General features: G+C 42.7%; 1 protein-coding gene across 1 annotated transcript in view; it reads right to left on the bottom strand.

Moving 5' to 3' along the window:
* Positions 1 to 20,723, bottom strand: part of LOC149447645 (adhesion G protein-coupled receptor F5-like) — a 145,744-nt gene that overhangs the window by 37,044 nt on the left and 87,977 nt on the right. The window contains exons 9-10 of the mRNA XM_089652268.1: positions 12,951 to 13,085; positions 6,142 to 6,347 (exon numbers count right to left, since the gene is read on the bottom strand). Coding sequence (XP_089508394.1) covers positions 6,142 to 6,347; positions 12,951 to 13,085 — 341 coding nt within the window. The remainder of the gene's footprint in view (positions 1 to 6,141; positions 6,348 to 12,950; positions 13,086 to 20,723) is intronic.

Here is a 20,723-nt window from a genome sequence, read left to right on the forward strand (position 1 = left end):
TGGAGACTTCCTCAATGGTAGTAAGGTCAAATGTGCGGAGTGTTGAGGGGGCTTCAGTATGAGGAATGTGGGGTGGGGTGGAAGTGGAGGTCAGAGCAGTGGTGGGGCCGTGGGAGAGGGGTGATGAGGGGGTAGCTGAGTGAGAGGGAACGGGGTTGGAGGGAGTTTGAGCAGTGACGAAGTCCCTACGGGTTATGTCGAGGGAGAGGGGGGATGAGGGGGTAGCTGTGTGAGAGGGGACAGGTTGAGAGGGAGTGTGAGTTGCGGCGATGTCCTTGCGAATTGTTTCAATCTTGTTTTTGAAGTGATTGGCAATCTCAAGGGCAGTGAGTGAGGTGCTGGGTGGAGGTGGGGGTGGAGAGAGTAGAGAGTTGAAGGTGGAGAAGAGTCGGCGAGGATTGGAGGAGAGGCTCTTGATGAGGGTCAGGAAGTAGGCTTGTTTGGCTGCGTGGAGGGAGGAGGTGTAGGTGTGGAAGGCAGATTTGTAGCGAGTGAAGGCTTGTTGGGATTTGGTTTTGCGCCATAGTCGCTCCAGGGCATGACTGTGTCATTTGAGGCATTTGGTGTGATCAGTCTGCCAGGGCTGGAGCGGTCGGGGTCTGATGTGGCGTGTGGTTAAAGGCGCTAGTGAGTCAAGGGATGTTGACAGCGTGTTATGGGCAGCCATAGCCAAGTCGGGGCAGGACAGGGGAAGGATGCTGTCATAGAATTGATCAGCTGCAGAGTGGAGGGGGGCAGGGTTAAGGTTGCGGAGGTTACGGCTGGTAGTAGTGTGACATAATGTTATACTATGTGATTTTAGTGAATGTCACTTTTTGTAATTTTCAAATTTCCCGCCAGTTCCGTCCCTGTACATCCCGACGCTCGCAGGGGACGGAACCCAGATGACAGATGCCGGCATCCGCCGGATTACATTTCCGGGGACACTGCAGGAGGGACATCGGGGGAGCGCAGGATAAGGTAAGTGATCGAGGGATCCCGGAGCAGCGCCGCATGGTAAGCCCGAGTGTAGCTCAGAGTTACCGCATGTGGTGATGAAACTTTACCCAGAGCTACACTCGGGAATACCGCCAGGGAGTTTAAACCGGGTAATTGGTCAGATGGTCTCTGGCAACACCCCTTTGATACGATAGAAAAAGGGAAATGTCATGACCTGTTGGAAGCTCTCCTGTTACCATCAACAAAAGAACACCTGTCAAGTTATAGGAGCCGATAAACAGCTTGCTCGTGGACTGACTCTGTTAAAACTAGGACTTTGCAAGTATTCTCCGTTTTCACCTCCTTTTTATTTCTCTTTTGATTTATGATTTCTTCATTTCTTGGTAACATCCCTTTCTGTAAATATTTTAATTGCACCATTTGACCTTTTAATTAATAAACCCTATTTTGAAGTGTTAAAACTATCTCTAAGATTTTTAAAGCAAACTTGAAGATTGAAGGGTTGATTGCTAATGAACCTAACCCAGTGACAATCGCTCTAAGGCTGCTGGCACCTAGATTGTGGTCCCGCGAGCTAGAAAATCTTTGTGCAGGGTACAGCTGAGAGTGGCATTGTTATGTAAGTGACAGCACAGTAAGTGATTGGCTGGTCCTTTGTCACAAGTTGGTGAGAAGGACGTGGGTCGATCAGCGCGTTTGTTACACTAACCAGTTCAACTTACCTGTATACTATGACCGAAGAAATGTTTACATTTCAGCCATGAGCTAGGAAGCAATTGAGTACTGTCCGTGATACTTTTTTTTTATTTGCACTTACATACAATTTTGAGGACAAGCTTTCGGGGTATGTCCCCTTCTTCCAGGTCCAAGCAGTACTCAGTACTTGAGTATTGCTTGGACCTTGAAGAAGGGCACATACCCCGAAAGCTTGTCCTCAAAATTGTATGTAAGTGCAAATAAAAAAAAAGTATCACGAACAGTACTCATTTGTTTCTGTTGCAAATGCACTAATACGGCTACAATCACCTCAAGCCATGAGCTAAAAAAGTAATAAATACGTTGGTTTTTTTCAGTAGAAATAGCCCTAACTTTAAATCTAACCTGGGCAATACGGTCATGAAAAACGTATTTTATTTTCTATGAGATTTATAGAGAAAGTTGTAACAAAACAAAAAGTGTGTTTGCCACCCCCATCCCCCCCCAGAATACACTGATCAGCGCTTGTAACCATTGGCTGCGAGCACTGATTGAATGCTGGTTTTCCAGTAGGACCGTTCAACAGAAACTGGTCCTCAGAATGTTGCATACATGGACTGAAAGTCAGTCGGTTCCTGTTGAACTGACTGATTTTTGGCCTGTGTATGCTGGGCTTTAGACTAGCAGATTTAAGTGGACTTGACTAACAAATTAAAGTGGTTGTAAACCTCAGACATGAAATATGAACAAACCATATCCCTCTATAGTTTGTACTTGTCTCAATCCTGAGCACTGAGTCATTTCTGTCTGCTGCTTTGTTCCTCTACTATCAGCATGAATCACTTCTGACAAGTTTTCCTGACACCAAGAGAAAAAAAAGGTGACAGGGGAGGGACCTCCAGCTGATTGACAGCCCCAGCTCTGTTCCTGTGTGCTGTGTGAAAGGGGTGTGTCCTTTCCCTCCAGTCAGCTCTCAGAGCTCTTCTCACTAAGCTCTGCAGAGTCAGATTATAACTTCAGCTCGCGGTCCCCATTTTCTGACATCTCAGACAAAGCTTTAGAAATTCTGGACTTTGAATGGACATAGAGAAGAGAGGGCTGCAGATAAACAAATACAACTGTAGGAGGATTTGTTTCATCTGTGTATCATCTGAGGATAGTCATTTCACTGGATATATGTAAGGGTTTAAAATCATTTTAAAGGTTAACTCTAGCTAACACTGTATCCCAAAATTATAAAAATTGTTTTCTGTAACTGCTAATAAAGGTTTTACATAAAAGAATTAAAGCTGACCTTTGTAAACACCCCTATGAGTGGTAAATGGTAACGGTGAGTGGTTTGTCTCAACCTTCTGCTACTTTGGACAGTTTAGTCTGTTAAAGGAAGCTAAAAAATAACAGACTCACTAGCTGGATCACCAGGTGAAAAAAAGGAAAAAATCCTAAAAAAGAATATGAATGCAGCCACCGCATCTAATGATTGGTGAGCTGAAACTTAATATAATGTTGTAAATTTTTGTTTTTGATTTACCGCTTTAACAGGACCATCTTAATGAATGGGCACCCCTGGGCCCAGGGGCCCCAAGTGCATGGGGGGCCTATGATAAGCTTGCACTACAAAATATTTGCCAACTGTCCCGGACTTGCTGGGACAGTCATGCTTTTTATTAAGCTGTCCCAGGATCGCCGTGTCCTAGGCAGTATCCCGTAACCTGTACTGTGCACTCTGGATCCCGTATTGTACCGTCCTTATTCCCCCTCCCTGTACTGAGCCCTTCTGCCTCTTCCTGTACTGTAACAGATGCCAGAAACCAAATCTTCTTGCTGCACAAAAAACATGGAATCTAGCACTCGCTGAAGTGCCGCTCTTGATGGATTGGCGAATCTTGATACTAGCAGAAAAGAACAAAACGGTGCACTCTCCTCGTGCATTACCAGGAAATGTATAAAACTACAAATGTATACTCACAAACCAAAAATGTGATAAGAACAGAGACAAGGAGTCAAAGATGTCAATCGTGGACAGCAGAGGTCCTCGGGTGAAAGCGCTTATGTGTTTTGGGAGTCAAACTCCTCAGAGCAAAAGACTCCCGAAACGCTTAGCATTTTCTCCCGCGGACCTCTGCTGTCCACAATTGATATCTTTGACTCCTTGTCTCTGTTTTTATCACCTTTTTGATTTGTGAGTATGCATTTGTAATTTTTTTCTACATTTCCTATTACAGTAATGCACGAGGAGAGTGCGCCCTGTTTTGTTCTTTTCTTCCTGTACTGTCAATTATTCTTTGATTTATGGCATGTTTTCTTATTGTTTAAAATCGATTTTATGGAAAGTACTAATAAGTACTAATAAATATATGCTTGATACTATCAGCTATTTATACTTTAATTCTTGACAGTAGGTGTGTAAAGTGGGGCAGGCTGGTAGGGACATTATTTTGCCCAGGGGCCCATGATCCTATTAAGTTGGCCCTGCTCTTTAATCCACAGGTGTACATACAAGTGAATCTGTGTGACACAGCGCTTGGTGCTGTAAATCTAATGTGCAAACATCAAAAATTCATACTTAAAAAACAAATACTATCAGTGCTAAATCAGTGACTAGTTGGCAGGGAGTAATTATATTTATAGCACTAAACACTGAGTGATATAAGGTTTTCGCTATTTTTTTATTGCAGCTAGCCACTGATTTAGCACTTTTTTTTTTCCATGAATGTTTGACATTTGCACATTAGATAGATTTAGAGCACCAAGCGCTGTGCCACGCAGATCCATTATAGTGTATCAAAAGTATTCTTTGATATTCACACAGCAGCTGTCAAATTGATTTCAACACGTACTATGTTATCTTAGTGCGGACTTCTCATATACATTTGGTGTATGTACAGTTGTGTTTAAAATAATAGCAGTGTCTTGAAAAAAGTGAATAAAGCTTAAAATCTTTCTAATAGCTTTTATTTCCATACACACAAACGCATTGGGAACACTACACATTCTATTCCAAATCAACACATGAAGAAAAATAGATCAAATTTGTGTTGTTTCTCTAAAAAAATTGAAGAAAAGTGAATATTAGACTGTTAAAGAAAAAAGCAGTGTTTGTATTCTTCTTTACAAACTCAAACATTCACTATATAAACTGAAAAATGTTTGAAGATTTTGCTTTCCTTTGAATCACTTAATGAATATTTGGTTGTATAAGCACTGTTTCTGAGAACTGCTGTACATCTGTGTTGCATGGAGTCAACCAACTTCTGGCACCTGTGAACAGGTATTCCAGCCCAGGATGATTGGACTACATTCCACAGTTCTTCTCTATTTCTTGGTTTTGCCTCAGAAACTGCATTTTTGATGTCACCCCACAAGTTTTCTATTGGATTAAGATCCGGGGATTGGGCTGGCCACTCCATAACGTCAATCTCGTTGGTCTGGAACCAAGATGTTGCCCGTTTACTGGTGTGTTTGGGGTCGTTGTCTTGTTGGAACACCCATTTCAAGGGTATTTCCTCTTCAGCATAAAGCAGCATGACCTCTTCAAGTATTCTGATGTATTCAAACTGATCCATGATCCCTGGTATGCGATAAATAGGCCCAACACCGTAGTATGAGAAACATCCCCATATCATGATGCTTGCACCACCATGCTTCACTGTCTTCACAGTGTACTGTGGCTTGAATTCAGTGTTTCTTCTATCCATTCGAATGGTAGTTTTTCGCTTTCTTCCACGTCTTTCAGGTTTTGGTTGCCATTTTAAAGCATTTGCGATCATTTTAGCTCAGCAGCCTATCATTTTCTGCACTTCTTTATATGTTTTCCCCTCTCCAATCAACTTTTTAATCAAGGTAAGCTGTTCTTCTGAACAATGTCTGGAACGACCCATTTTCCTCAAAATTTCAGAGAGAAATGCACTGTAACCAGCATGTACAACATTTGCTGCCTTCCTTCCTTAAATAAGGGCAATAATTGCCACCTGTTTTTCAAAGAATGAATGACCTCACTAATAGAACTCCACACTGCTATTATTCTGAACATGCCCCTTTCAATTAGTGATTCAATTACACAGAATCAGCAGCATGCATGTCATGACTGTTGGGTCTGTTGGATTTCTATTACTCTACTACACCTGCTAGTAAATTATTTGCCATGTAGAAATATCATTTCTGCCAAAAACAGTGATTGATCAGGTTAGTGATGTCTGACTGCAATTATTTTGAACACAACTGTTCAAGTGCTTTAATCCATGTCTAATTCAGCTTTAAGTCTCTTCATTCTTAGAAAAAGCGCTCTTTAGTGCCAGAGGTTGTTTACATTAACAAGAATATTTGCAGTTTGCAGCCCAGAATGCAATGATTTATCCTATATTACTGACTGCTTTGCTGGAGTGTAATGAGTCAGACCACAACCGGAGAATTTTGCCGTGGAGCACACCATGAAGTAAAAAAATATTTTTGTGGAAATAAGTTATGTTGTCTCATCAACCGATGGTATCAACAATCTATTGTTACCTGAGCATCCACCAGCTGCTGGAAAACTACTGCAGAGTAGCAGCCGTTTACTGGTGGGGACCAATTCACACCTTCGCATTTGTAATCTATTGTGCCCTGCAATGTTGTAGATGGGTAAGCCAGCTGACATGCCACATTAAATGTAGAACCACTGGGAGATGCAGGAAGTTGTAGGGTAGTGTCTTCCTTGCAGTTTCCTGATGATGCTGGGGATTACAGAAATGTAAATGAGTTCATTATAGATCAGATAATACTTCATACCATAATATAGAGCCAATGCACTCACCCATTCATTGAACCAAGTAGGTCTAACCTGCTGCTAATTGTGTGGAAATCACCCAAGACAAAGACAACACCCCAAACAAGCAATTTTTTTTCTCTGTACACAGCCTGATGATTGGATGTGCCTTGCAATAGATTTTTGATTTTAAAGATCTTCTCTCTTGATCTGGGCAAAGCAGTAATACAGATTATGCCATAAAGGTCTGGATGTGACTGTGCACCTATACCCACCAATATGTCTGATCCAGGGTCATAGATACGTGAGGTGGTGCCCCAGAGTAGAGCTATTATCCCCCCCCCCCCAAGTCTCTAACCACAGCTAAAAGGTCATTCTTCTAATGATACAGTATCAGTTTTTCTTCCAGGCAGTCATTTGATGATGCTGGGGATTACAGAAATGGAAATGTGTTTATTATGGGATCAGATAATACTTTTATAGACCCATGTAGGTCTAATCTGCTGATAAATGTGTAAAGACAGTCAAGACAAAGACAAAACCCCAAAACTAGCAACTTTTTTTCTTTGTACACAGCCTGATGATTGGACGTGCCTTGCAATAGATTTTTGATTTTAAGAATCTTCTCTCTTGATCTGTGCAAAACAGTAATACAGATTGTGCCATAAAGGTCTGAATGCGACTGTATACCTATACCCACCAATATGCCTGATCCAGGGTCATAGATACGTGAGGTGGTGCCCCAGAGTAGAGCCATAAGGGCTCCTGCCTCTCTAATCCCAATCTTAAAAGGTCATTCTTCTAGTGATACATAATACTAATCATTTACATAGTAATTGTATAATTGTTAGGATCTTATTAATAAAATTAAAATGTTAAAATAATACACACAGGCTGGTGACTGACATACCCTGAACCTGTATTCGAATATAAATGATATACTTGAGTAACTCTTTGCAGGCTCCACCTCCGCAACATCTCCAAAATATGTTCGTTCCTAACCCCAGACACTACTAAACAACTCGTTCACTCCCTTATTATCTCACGTCTGGACTACTGCAACTCCCTTCTCACCGGCCTACCTCATCACAGACTATCCCCTCTTCAGTCTATCCTGAACTCAGCGGCCAGACTCATCCACCTTACCAACCGCTCCGCTTCTGCCACCCCCCTCTGTCATTCCCTCCACTGGCTCCCGATTGCCCAATGCATTAAATTCAAACTACTTACATTGACATACAAAGCCATTCATAATGCTGGCCAAAACTACCTCACCGACCTGATACCCAATACCACCCTACCCGTAATCTTTGCTCCTCACAAGACCTCCTACTTTCTAGCTCCCTGGTGTCCACCTCCCACGCCCGATTGTAGGACTTCTCCAGGACTTCCTCCATCCTCTGGAACTCACTACCCCAATCCATCAGACTGTCACCTACCCTCCTCACCTTTAGGCGCACCCTGAAAACCCATCTCTTCAGGGAAGCCTACCCCGCCCTCACCTAACAGCCGATCTCCTCCTCTCCTCCCACCACTCCATCCCCCACAGCCACTTCCTCCTGTACCACTATCCCCTCCCTCCTAGATTGTAAGCTCGAAAGAGCAGGGCCCTTGAATCCCTCGTGTTCTGTTTTGTTACTGTATTGTCTCATGTACTGTCCCCCACTATAATGTACAGCGCTGAGCAAACCTTTTAGCGCTATATAAATACTGTATAATAATAATAACTTTCCTTAAGCCTTCAACATTCAAAGGTCTGACTGAAATTGCTATTCCTGTCCGTCCCAAAACCCTTTCTCGCTATCCATACCTGCTACACGTTCACCCGCACCAGCGAGATAAATCGAATACAGAGGTAAGGTAGCAGTAGAGATGCTTTGATGGAGGCTCTTTTACATCCTACTTCTCTCTTCCTTCTCCTCCATCAGGCACTTGAGGAGATGTCTTTCCTTCACTCTGCTCTGTTCATTATTGACCTTCTCTCTTGATCTTTTCACCCCCCCCATCTTTTTAATGTCATGTCCTTATGTCCTTTTCTCATCTACCTGCATCATACCTTCCCACACACCTTCCCTACTCCCATTCCCTCTCCCCTCCACACCCTCCCCCCCTTTTTTGTTTTCCTCCTTGGAGCCATATGACCAGGAGAACACTTCTCTAGGAGGATAACATTGGCAGAAGTATATCTGATAACTCTTACTCCTTGTCACAATAGCTCAATCCATCAGCCATAATGTACATATTTTTGCATCTTGGGAATGAGAGGCTGCCTACCCCTCTGACCTTTCGTTCTTATGCCCTGCTGTCATAAGTGGTCCTGTAACACCATATACACAAATGCATGATTATGCTGTCTTGACAAAGGCTATCAGTCAAATGTGTTGGCCTACTGCTCTTCTATAATTAACAAATATCTACATATTTAGGTCTGATAAGGGCTGCATAGGTACCATTTTGCTATATATGAAAGTTGCCTGAAGTTCCCTCCATTTTTTTTTTCTCTTTTCCCCTAATCTTCTTTCTTTGTATCTTAATGTAATTTCTTTGGAATATAACCCATCTGAAAGCTGTAACTCTGTCTGTACTTGGTATGTATCTTCAATAAAATTTGTTTGGACGAAAAAAAAAAGTACAGTATTAACTGAAATAAAATATAAAGACTCCTGTGTGGTAGTCAAAACAAGTCTCAAATCCAGTTATTATGTAAAGCAAGAGCAAAAAAACCCCACTAATTTTACTTCCATTGCATCAGCCAAATCCTCCATTTGTGTCTCATACACTCCTCTCCCGGCCACTGGAGCTCACAGTGGGAGGGATTCAGCAACAGAGGCAGGGCTGTTAATCCTGAAAGCAGTAGGCAGGACTAGGTGTGACAATCTCATTCACAAGCTGTTATTCATCTGTGACAACACTGATAGCCAACCCTCTCCCCCCCCAATCAGTCCGCAATTGCTGCTATGACTATAGTTACGCCCTTGGACTGATCAAAGCAATGCTTCCTGTTTGGAGCTGCCCCCACAGAGCAGAGATGAGTTGCAACAGTGGATGCAAAGATGAGCTGCGGACATGGGGTGCAGAGGTGAGTTGCAGACTGGGGATGTAGAGGTTGCAAAATGTGAATAGCGTATAAGGCTGCAGAGGTGAGTTGCAAAAGGGGGGTGCAGAAGTGATTCCAAGGGGGGTACAAAGGTGAGTGCAGATGGAGGGGTGCAGAAGTGAGCTGTGGATAGTTGTGGATGGTTGTGCAGATGTGAGATATGGACAGAAAAGCAGAGGATGGTTGTGAGTGAGAGGTGTAGATGTGAGCTTTGGACAGGTATGCAGAAGTGAGCTTGGGTGGAGGTTCATAGGTGAGTTGTGGACAGTGGGGTGCAGAGGTGAGCTGCGGACTGAAGGTGTAGAGGTGAGCTGTGGAAGGGAGTTGTAGAAGTGAGCTGTGGATGGGAGGTGCAGAGATGAGCTGTGGATAGGGGTGCAGAGGAGAATGATAGGTGTTACTTTTTTAGGAGGGACATTTTTCACTGCGTAAACTTTTTCACATGGTGGGGAGGGACAGCACAGCATATAGAATTCAGTGGTCAAGAGTATTTAATTCATCCGTTAGGATTTTGTAGCTGGGGAATTTGAAGGGAGTGTGAAGGCAGGTGCTAGGGCTGATGTGTCTTCCTCTGTGAGTTCTTGTTTTTCCTGTCCTTGCTTGGGTCCTCACAGTAATTGAGCCAGCCAAGTGCAAAATGTTACAATGTCATTATGTTGCACTGTGTGCTCAGGTTGACCTGTGAGCTGGAGGTAACCAAGCTGGAAGGGTAATGTTTTATCTGCCATTTATAACAAGATTACAGCCCCATACCATATAAGTCATACCCCACTGCAAACCCCCTGAGAAAGCCTCCTTGGATACTGCCAAAATGTAGCCTGTTACCCTGCTGAAGTGATCACCCTTTGCGGGGTGATGGAAGGCCAGTCGGGGATTCCAATACGGTCTGGAGCCTAAAGACCCTCGTGGATTTACAGCTGCCAATCATGGATCTATTTCCTTTGCAGATTACTGCCAATCATGGACTCTAAAGACTTGTACCACCTATTGTGAATTTATTGCCTAAAAAGAACTTTGCTTTCTGCCTAAGTTACACATACATAATGGGACACTTAGAAGAACTCTGTACAGGGACTTATGGAGCAGTCTTGACAACTGTACTGTTAACTGCAAACTACCTCAGTAAGGAATCTTTATTTTGTTCACCTTTTTGCCTGGTCTGAAGTCTCTTGAAGGGGTGCATGCACAGCATATCAAATGAACAGGGCTTACACACACAACAACAAGGGGACTGAGCTAGAGAGATATAGTAGATAGAGTCCAGCATGCAGGATGCTGTCTAGTGCAGACTAGGGGTGGACTGACAACTCATGGGGCCCCCGGGCAATAGGGGATCATGGGGCCCCTGTGTCCTTGCCCAAACTCAAAAAAGCCTATGAAAAAGGTACCAGGGGCATCTCATGGGGCCACCTACTGACCCCGGGCCCTCGGGCAGTGCCCGAGTTTCCAAATGGTCAGTCCGCCCCTGGTGCAGACTATATTTCTGTTGCGTCATTTGCTAAAGGCAACAACCAGCCAGGGAAAGGATGACTGGCAAGGGTATCGGTTACTCTGGTAGTGGAGGGGAGTTATGCTTGGCCCCTTCACTAGCGGCTGGCTCCCCACATTTTGGACTGGATCCGCAACACAGCATACCTAGAGACCTAGCCTGGGAGTCATGGGAGAAAGAGAGATGTAGAGGGGCCCCTGGGAAGAGAGTAAGCATGTACTTAGATTCAAGTGTGTATTCCCTGTGTCCAGGTTCCCTGTGTCCAGGAGCAACAGTTGGACATGTCACCGGGAGTGAGGTGACAGAATTTGTTGTGTTGGTGGAGACCAGTACAGGCTCTGTGATAATGGTCCCTAAATGCTGCACACTTGTAGAATGGTGTTCTCTAACTAGTATCTGTGTCTAGAGTGCTTAGAGTTACCAGTAAACAGGTTTGGCCACGAGTTACAGAAGAGTTAATTAAGTTACTGCCTACTTCTATGTCTGTAGTTATGCCTTAATGCTGTGTACACATGACCGCAAACTCCTGCCTAGTGTTAAGGCATTACCAGGTGCAGTCTCTTAGTGCCCGGTCATACTGGGTGCGATTTCAGGTGCGATTTGGCAATTGAATTCACACCGGAAATCATCACATCCAATGAATGTGAATGTCAGTGTCTTAACATTTGTACTTTACTGCAGAGTGATTTCTAAAGTAGTTCCTGCATCACTTTTTCTGCAGTTTTTTGGCAATTTCACATACATAGAATATAATGGAAATAGCACTGCAAATTGCAAGAAATGGTTGAAAATCTTCACAAGTAGCAATAAAGTCTTCACAAATTGCACCTGAAATCGCGCTGAAATCGCACTCAAATCACATGATTTTAAATCACAACGTTGTGACCAGTGACTTAGTGTCCCTGCTAGGGCATGTTAATCCCTGCAAACCCTTGCTGTACTCATCAGGATACGTCCCCTGCATGCACCTGAAGTCTATCCTGTAAAGAGACCATGGCATGTGTCTAGCTTGTGTACGGAAGTGTGACCAGCTCATGATCAGTGATGTCAGACAGTATGCTCTACTGTAGTTGGCTTTTATAGTATTAGAGGCTGAATAAAAAGAGCACAAATCCAGAAGCACCTTGCCTCCACGTGGTTCCTGCTGCTGGAAGCTGTCCAACATGGTGCACCAGTTGTTATTCTGGAAACAGCCCCAGCCAACCCAAGGAACAGTGATCATGGACACTGGGTTCTTCTATTCTCATTGCCATGTCCCTTTGCCGGATTGGGGACTGGGATGACTTTCATCCAGTGTCCAATGTGCCGGAGGCGTTCGTCCAACTTTTTACCCTGGGCCGAATACATGAGCTGCAACACCCTGCTCTACATGAGGTTGGCTGGATTGGAGGAACCACAGGACTTGGGGATGGGAGGCTTGCCTCTGCCATCCACTGCTATGTCTGCTGCTGTCACATCTGCCTCACTGCAGGTATTATTACCGGTTTCGGTGCTCCCACAGTTCCTCGGGTTTCTCACTGGCTGGGGTTGATGGACCATGCCTGGACTGCCCCATCAGGGCAGCTCAGAGAACCCTCCATGGGAGTTACACCTAAAGAAGAACCATTCTCTGTTGTTGCTACCCTGATTTGGGAACCGGACCTATCAACAGCGTTGTGCTGATGTGCAGTGACATGTGATCTTGTCCTGTATGGTGCAATAAAATGCAGCATTTCTGCATTTTATTGCAGCTCACAGCACTGCACCTCCTTGTGAATAGGACACATAGAAAATAGTTGTTTTCTGTGTGTCCTAACAGTGACCTGCATTCATCCTGTGCAGTAAAATGTGTGAACAAGCCCTAGGTTTATGATATGTAACAAAAGATCAGACACATTTGTCCGTGCAACAAATACAACATTTCCTGGTACAGTATATTTTCATCACATCAACCATCTCTTGCCCTTAGGACTGAGCTACTTAGGCATGAGACTAATTTGTCTTACCTTTAACATATTTGACAGTCATGATATCGCTTTGGACACTGTCATTCAGACTATTGTAGACCACACAGCTGGCAGTGGTTGTCGATCCATCACAACTGACAGGCACATTTGTGGAATAACAATTTGAATTTGGTTCTGCAAGTAAATATTCAGTGTAAGAAAATAAGGCACAAAACAAAAGTGAAATAACACTAAGGAGCAAATTGTATTTTTTTAATAGAACAAAGTGTGATGTTAACAGAGGAGGAATTTGGTATGTCATGATGTGATATTATGGAAGAGTGCTGACAACAGTTACTATTTTTATACATGATTTATATATATATATATATATATATATATATGTATATCCAGCCAGTTTTCCCCTTAGTTTTGGATAGGGTTATAATACCTGCCATGTTTTACTGCTATCCCAAGAGAGATTTATTCCCACTCCCTGTTCTAGTGACAACAGGCAGGAAGTAAGGATAACTTTCTAACAGCAATACAAACAGAAGTAAAAATGCTACCCCAGGGGGGCTTCTGAGTTTAATTATTTGCCAACCGCCCCATAGCAGATATATCACTACAGAGTGGCCGTGCTGTGCAGAATCTCATATATTAACACGATTCTTCATTTCCTGGCTATGGGTGTGCGTGTACGGAACACCGCTTCTGCTGTGATTGGTCGCAGCAGAAATCCATCAGCAGGTGCCGGCCAATGGATTGCAGGGAATAGAATTCAGCACATTACCTATTAAAAACAGCACACACAGTACACATTACACATAGTTAGGCACACAGTTAACCCCTTGATCACCCTAGATGTTTAACCCCTTCATAGCCAGTATCATTACTACAGTGTCAGTACATATTTTTAGCACTGAACACTGTAGTACCAGTTAGTGTTCGATTGTCCGCTGCAATATTGCGGTCCCGCTATAAATCACTGATCGCCACCATTACTACTATAAAAATAAAATACAAACTCCAGTATACATAGCAGTGTATATAGCATAGTTGGTAGAACCTATAACTTTTGCGCAAACCAATCATTATATGGTTATTGGGATTTTTTTACCAAAAATATGTAGCAGAATACATATTGGCCTAGTTTTATAAAGCAATTTGATTTTTAAAATGTTTTTACTGGATATGTTTTATAGCAGAAAATAAAAAATATTGGGGTTTTTTTTCTAAATTTTGAGTCTTTTTTTGTTTATAGCGCAAAAAATAAAAAAAAACCTCAGGGGTGATCAAATACTACCAAAAGAAAGCTCTATTTGTGTGACATAAATGACATACATTTAATTTATGTGCAGCATTGCGCAATTGTCAGTTAAAATAATGAAGTATCACAAAAAATGGCCTGGTCGGGAAGGGGGGTAAATCTTGCGTAGGTCAAGTGGTTAACAGGTTCTTTTTCCAAAATAGTGCAGAGGCAGCCAGGCACACAGCAACTGCCCATTCACTCTAAGCTCATTAAACAATCTAGGGTTGTCTTTTTAATATTTATTGCTTGTAGAACTTGTAACAAGAAAGGATAAAGGGGTGTGGGTTACGCCAAAACAATTACACATAGTAGATACAGTAGTGGAAACCAGTCTGTAATCTCACAGTCAGGACCATGGTAGTTTCTGCAGATGTCTACAGCACAGATAATGATATTGACTAGAGCCCTCCCTCTAGTGACTAGAGAAGGCCAGAGGTAGGAACACCTCAGGACAACAACTACTTGGCCCAGCTCTCCCAAAAGTACACAGTTACCAGGATCTTGTAATAAAGTTGGTTTTCACGAGGCCAGGAGGGCAGCTGTGCTCCTTCAGCTTCCTCTAGGTGCCTTCTAGTGAGGCTGTGTAGACTGGATTCTTTAGCCTAGGTCCACAGTAATGCAGTGCGGAGAACCGCATGAGCTTCGGAAAGGAATCGCACTGCATTGCTGTTCAAATCACATGTCATTCTGTGCAGAGAGATTTGAGCCCATTCACTTTGTATGGCTCAAATCACACTGCATCTGCACCAAAAAGGTGCAGCACCCATGCTATCCAATTAGGCAATCACACAGTGTTTTGCAAACCGTTTTTGGGGTGTCATTAACATTGACACCTTCAGCGGTTCACATGAACACAGAATATAACTGGATCCTAATATTTATAAGTAAAGTTTATCCAGGGAATATCCAATTGCCTTTTGGGGATCAGGAAGATTTGTTTTCCCCTGCTGTAGCAAACTGGATCATGCTTTGCTGTTTTTTTTTGCCTTCCTCTGGATCAATTGTGGGTATAGAATAGGCTATATGAAGGTTTTCTATTTGTGTGTATGTGTCTGTCTTTTTTTTTCTGTTGGCTGAACTAAATGGACCTTTGTCTTTTTGCAACTGGATTAACTATGTAACTATGAATCGGGGCTTTGGTAAAGTCTCAAGGTGTCAGAGATACTACTTCAGGTGTAGGCCTTTCAGCTCTGCCACAGCCAGGACCTTGATGAACAACAACATGAATCAGCAGAGCTGCTGACCCAACAGGAAGACCCTGCTGTTTATCAGTCCCTTCGGCAACCTACTTGGCACACCCCCCAAGGGATTGGCTGAAGAACAATTAATATTCACTCCATTAATTTAACTTTCCTGCCCACTATGTTCTAAAGCAGGGGTCTCCAAACTTTCTAAAGAAAGGGACAGTTTACTGTCCTTCAGACTTTGGGGGGGCAGGACTGTATCCTGTGGGAGATAACAATGCCTGATATTTGGTATTGGGGGATGAAATGTTTGGTGTCAGTGGGAGAAATGTTGTCCTATTGTTGGTGTCAGTGGCAGGAACTATGCCTCAAGAGCAGAAAAAGGCAAGCAAGAGGCCTCATCCGACCCTGGGGCTGCATTTTAGAGACCACTGTTCTAGAATCTTTTAGAATGCAAGAGGAAATAATTAAACCTGCAGCCTGTGAGATCCAGAACAGCCCAAAGCAATCAAAAGCTGCTCCAGTGATTACAGAGGAGCCAAAAAATGAAATTTACCTATTATCCTAGCAACCTATTTAGTAGGGTGCTACATTTTCAAGAAAGCAATGGGAAAGACCATTGAAAAGGGGAGGCATTAGAATTAAGGAACCTTCAAATATGAATGGCTGGCTGTTTGGTCCTAGGTTCCATTCCCTGATAGGCACATGGCAACCAGGCACACAGCATTTTTACAGTCATTCAAATCATGTGTTGTCAATGAGAATCCTGTAACGCTGCAAGGCTTGCTATATACTGTATCTGTGTGATTAATGAGAAATCCTGCTATGCTGCATGTCCATTATATCCATGAGAAAGCTGTCTGATGATGGATATTGAACATGTAACTCTACCCTCTCAAGAGCTGCTGAGTATTTTGGGTTCCCTGTTCCTAGCTAGAGCACAACCCCTGCTGACACCACCATCAGAGGCATGCAACCGGGGGGGTCTGTCTCTGATGCACCCGGGGAGGGTCCGTCTGTGATGCAGGCGGAGGGGTCCAGCAAAACTGGAAAGGGAAATCATCAGCCATGTCTGGATCAATATCGGTTTAAATAAAGGACTGATAAGTATACCAATCTTTATGTTTAAAAGGGGGAAACATTTAATCTGTACCAAGTTATGGATCTAAGAAGGCCACCATCTTTACAATGCAACTTCACCAGGAATCTCTGATTTGCAGTGGAGCCAAGACATGTATGTGATATCTGCGCTGGCCAACTGAACCAGAGTATATATGGATGCTTTTAGCAGCTACTATATGTGCGAGGGAGGTTGACGGTTATACCAGGTGGATCTGGGTTAACAGACATCCTTAGAACACCTCTACAAGAATCCTGTTTCCTCCACATCCAGTTGTCCCTTTCGGCTTGGATTCCTGTTGCTATAATAGGCATACTTAGTTCTGTCTATATTTGGGGCTTAAAGCAGAATCACAGTTGATGTAACTCCAAGTGCAAAGCTCATTGGGACTCACCTGACTCACTTCTTGTCCACGATACATTGTCATGCCCTGAGACTCAGTGAATGATTCAACATATCTTTTGCTAACTGCCCCAAGGACTGACTGGGTGTAATGCTTGCTCAGCATGCTGCACATCTATTAATTGTGTGACCACCTTGTCTATCCTTGTTTTCTCTCCATGGTTGTCCCTTTGTTTCTGAGAGCTCTCAGATTTGATTGGTAATCCAAACTGGCCTGATATGAAGATATGACAATTATACATATGGTATTTTGTTTGAAGGTATCCGATTAATCCCTAGATATGACTTTTGATATGTTTTTTAAAGGTTTTATCTACATGTTCAGTGTATCTTGGCTTTTAATTAATAAAAGGAATCAGTAACCCTAGATTCACACCTATGCGTTTTCTGCAGCGTTTTGCAGAAACGCAGTACAGTCCATTTAACATGATTTCCTATGGGACAGGTTCAACTAGTACGTTTTTTGTAAAGAGTCAGGAACTTTTTTTAACGCAAAATGTTACGGGTTTGGTTCTTTAGACCTCAGTGGGAACACTGCAGAAAAGCATGTATTGCATTTTTGATGCATTTTGTTTTTAAAATCTATCTAGCAACAAGAAAAAAAAAATGCGGCAAAAACGCAAGTGCAAAAATACAAAATGCAATGCAGAAATGCATAAAACAGAACCTGCATAGGTGTGAACCTAGACTTAGTCAATAATATCTGTTGGTATTAAGTTCTTCATTCTGGATATAAGAATCATTTAAGGCAGGGGTCTCCAAACTTTCTAAGCAAAGGGCCAGTTTACTGTCCTCCTGGCTTTACAGGGGCTAGACTGTGCCCAGTGGGAGTAGAAAATGCCCCGACATCAGTGCTCCATCATTGGTTTTAAGGGGAGGAAACTGAGAAACGTCCATGGCGTCCAAAAAGCGTCCCTTTAGGTCAAAAGCGGTTTTAGACCAGCTAGAGAACAGCGATAGTAAATCAGAACCACTTGCAGAATTGAGTGATAATGATTTGTGGGGAAATTCGTCATCAGACACTGAAAATGATTTTGTGACTTTGATCAGTGATGTGCGAACTTGACGCTATATTTCAAATTTCAGTGTTTTTGGTTTGATTATATTATTGAATTAAATTTATTATTATTATATTATTATTTTATATGATTATTTATTAAACTATAATTTATGATTTCGTGTTTCAAGTTTTATCTACCCGGGATGTTTACTAGACTCTTGTTTGGACAGATTTCAGTGAGTTATTCCTACAAATTACAGGCCTACAATAAAAAAAATACATATTTCCATGCTAACAAATGTACCGCTTTAAGCACAGAAATATGGACATAATCATACCGCTAGGGAGGTTAAAGGACAAGTCCATTGCCCCCACTAGCCCTCCTAGGTTCTTCTGAAATAAAACTTTTCCACCCCAGGTACTTACCAAAGAAAGACAGATGCAGCTTGCGCTGAGCAATGGCCTAGCTTATAAAACCCTGCTGAAAGTCTCAGCAATGCTGGTCACACAATAAGCACATCTCCAGTTTTGAGAGATGGCCCTATATAACTCTGACTGCTTACTGCATGGCCAGTGTTGAAGAGAAGTACTGGAAACAATGTCATGGCTCGGTGCAAGTTATGCCTGTCTTCCTGTAGTAAGAAAGCAGCTGGGGTGGGGGTGTTAAGATTTAATAAAGCTCTGGGAGAGTGAAGCATGGCAGATTAGTGTAGCTTTCATTGGAAGTGCACTTTTGCTTTAAAAGATGTTCATCTTTTAAAAAAAATAAATAAATACACATTTTTTGCAGGTAAAAAAAATGTGCATTTACTATTTTTTGTAGAAACCTAGAAAGCATTGCAACAGCGATCAGCAGATCGCGGGTGCAATGCAGGGTTCCTGCAGACTGTCAGTGTAAGTTGTCTGCTCATACCTCATTTGTGCACACAATGACAGAAGAATCAATGAACTACATTGAGTGCTCCTTAGTGCCCTGGTAGTGTATTGAGAACTATTATTATTATTATACAGTATTTATATAGCGTCAACAGTTTGCTCAGCGCTGTACATTATAATGGGAGACAGCATAGTAACAATACAATACAATACACGAGGGGTTCCAGGGCCCTGCTCCTTGGAGCTTACAATCTAGGAGGGAGGGGAGAGTGGTACAGGAGGAAATAGCTGTGGGGGATGGAGTGGGGAAGAGCGGAGGAGATGGGCAATTAAGTGAGGGCGGGGTAGGCTTCCCTGAAGAGATGGGTTTTCAGGGTGCACCTAAAGGTGAGGAGGGCAGGTGACAGTCTGATGGATTGGGGTAGGGAGTTCCAGATAATGGGGGAAGCCCTGGAGAAGTCCTGGAGACGGGCATGGGAGGAGGAAACCAGGGAACTAGAGAGTAGGAGGTCTTGTGAGGAGCGGAGAGTGCGTTTTGGGTGGTAGATGATATCAGGTCGGTATTGTAGTTTGGGGCAGTGTTATGAACAGCTTTGTACCTCATTGTTCATAATTTGAATTTTATGCGTTGGGCAATCGGAAGCCAGTGGAGGGATTGGCAGAGGGGGGCGGCGGATACGGAGCGGTTAGTAAGGTGGATGGTTAGATAAGGTAGAACTATAAGCCGTCAGCCGCAAAAGGCTATCAGTACTTGTAGTTTATTCATTCACAGAACTCTGTGAATTAATGACATGTCCATGTGGGCGCGCTCTTTTCAAATTGTGACCGGGGGTGCAGGTTGAAGATCCCCAGCCCACTGTCATAGAGAATCTAGGAGCGGCCTGATCCACCCTAAAAATGGGTGGAACATGTAACATGTTCCCAAAGGTGAACTTATCCTTTAAAAGGGACCTGGTCAGTAACGTAAAAAAAAAACAGGTAAAAACACAGAAAATCAAGTATTTTAATTGCTTACTGACTGCTTTTTTCTATACATAATGTCATTTTTTTATTCCTCTGTTGTGTGCCTTTGAACTTGCTAGAAAATGTGTCAATCCAGATAGGGTCAATTCTGTAGCACACCCCTCTTTGTGTACATCATAGCTCTCTTCTCTTCTTGAAGTGTCTAATTACTGTCTGTGCTGGCCCAGCATCTCCACCCCTCCCTTTACCTCCCTATTTAACCTTATATTCAGCAGTTGGGAGAGAGGAACCTTACAGATTGTCACTTGAATGACAGCTCTGGGTCTGCTGACATTACATTGAAGATAGGGGCCCCCAGCAACAGTCAAAAATCTGTTAAATGTCTACACAAGGAAGGCCTTTACTGGTAAATAACATGCCTAACATACAGTATGTTAAACGCCTATATAAACTTATTGGATGATTTTTGCTGAAATAAATGGCTTGGTGACAGGGCCTCTTCACTAAAACATCTGCTGGTACAACTGCTCAAGCACCTCTGGTGGTGTTTTTTTTTTTCATTTTGACCTTCCATTTCCACCAACCCACGCTACCGCATAAACTAAAAATAAATAAATAAAAGTGGTAGAATCCTCAAACCCCTGCCAACTAACCAATTCAAAATAGAAACCACTTTCCACCTTAGAAAGTTACACACATCAAAAGTATTTTTCTAAAAAGAATCCTCCCCCCTCTAGTGATACAAACCCTACTCACTCAGTAATGCAATCAACAATAATTAATCCAAATCATCAGTGAATTATCCCATATATGCTCTATTTAACAGTGTACAATTATATTCCAAGAATTATAAGAAAAAGTGAATAATTAATACAATGTCCCACTCAAAGTCACTCTTTGTATTGTTTGAAGATCCTCACAAGTCAGCTCCCACTCAGATCATCAAAAAAATCAAAAAAGCTCCACATAGTGCATT

The sequence above is a fragment of the Staurois parvus genome, unplaced genomic scaffold (assembly GCF_062004578.1).
Source record: "Staurois parvus isolate SC_StPar_1 unplaced genomic scaffold, SC_StPar_1.0 ptg000678l, whole genome shotgun sequence".
Classification (NCBI taxonomy): Eukaryota; Metazoa; Chordata; class Amphibia; order Anura; family Ranidae; genus Staurois; species Staurois parvus.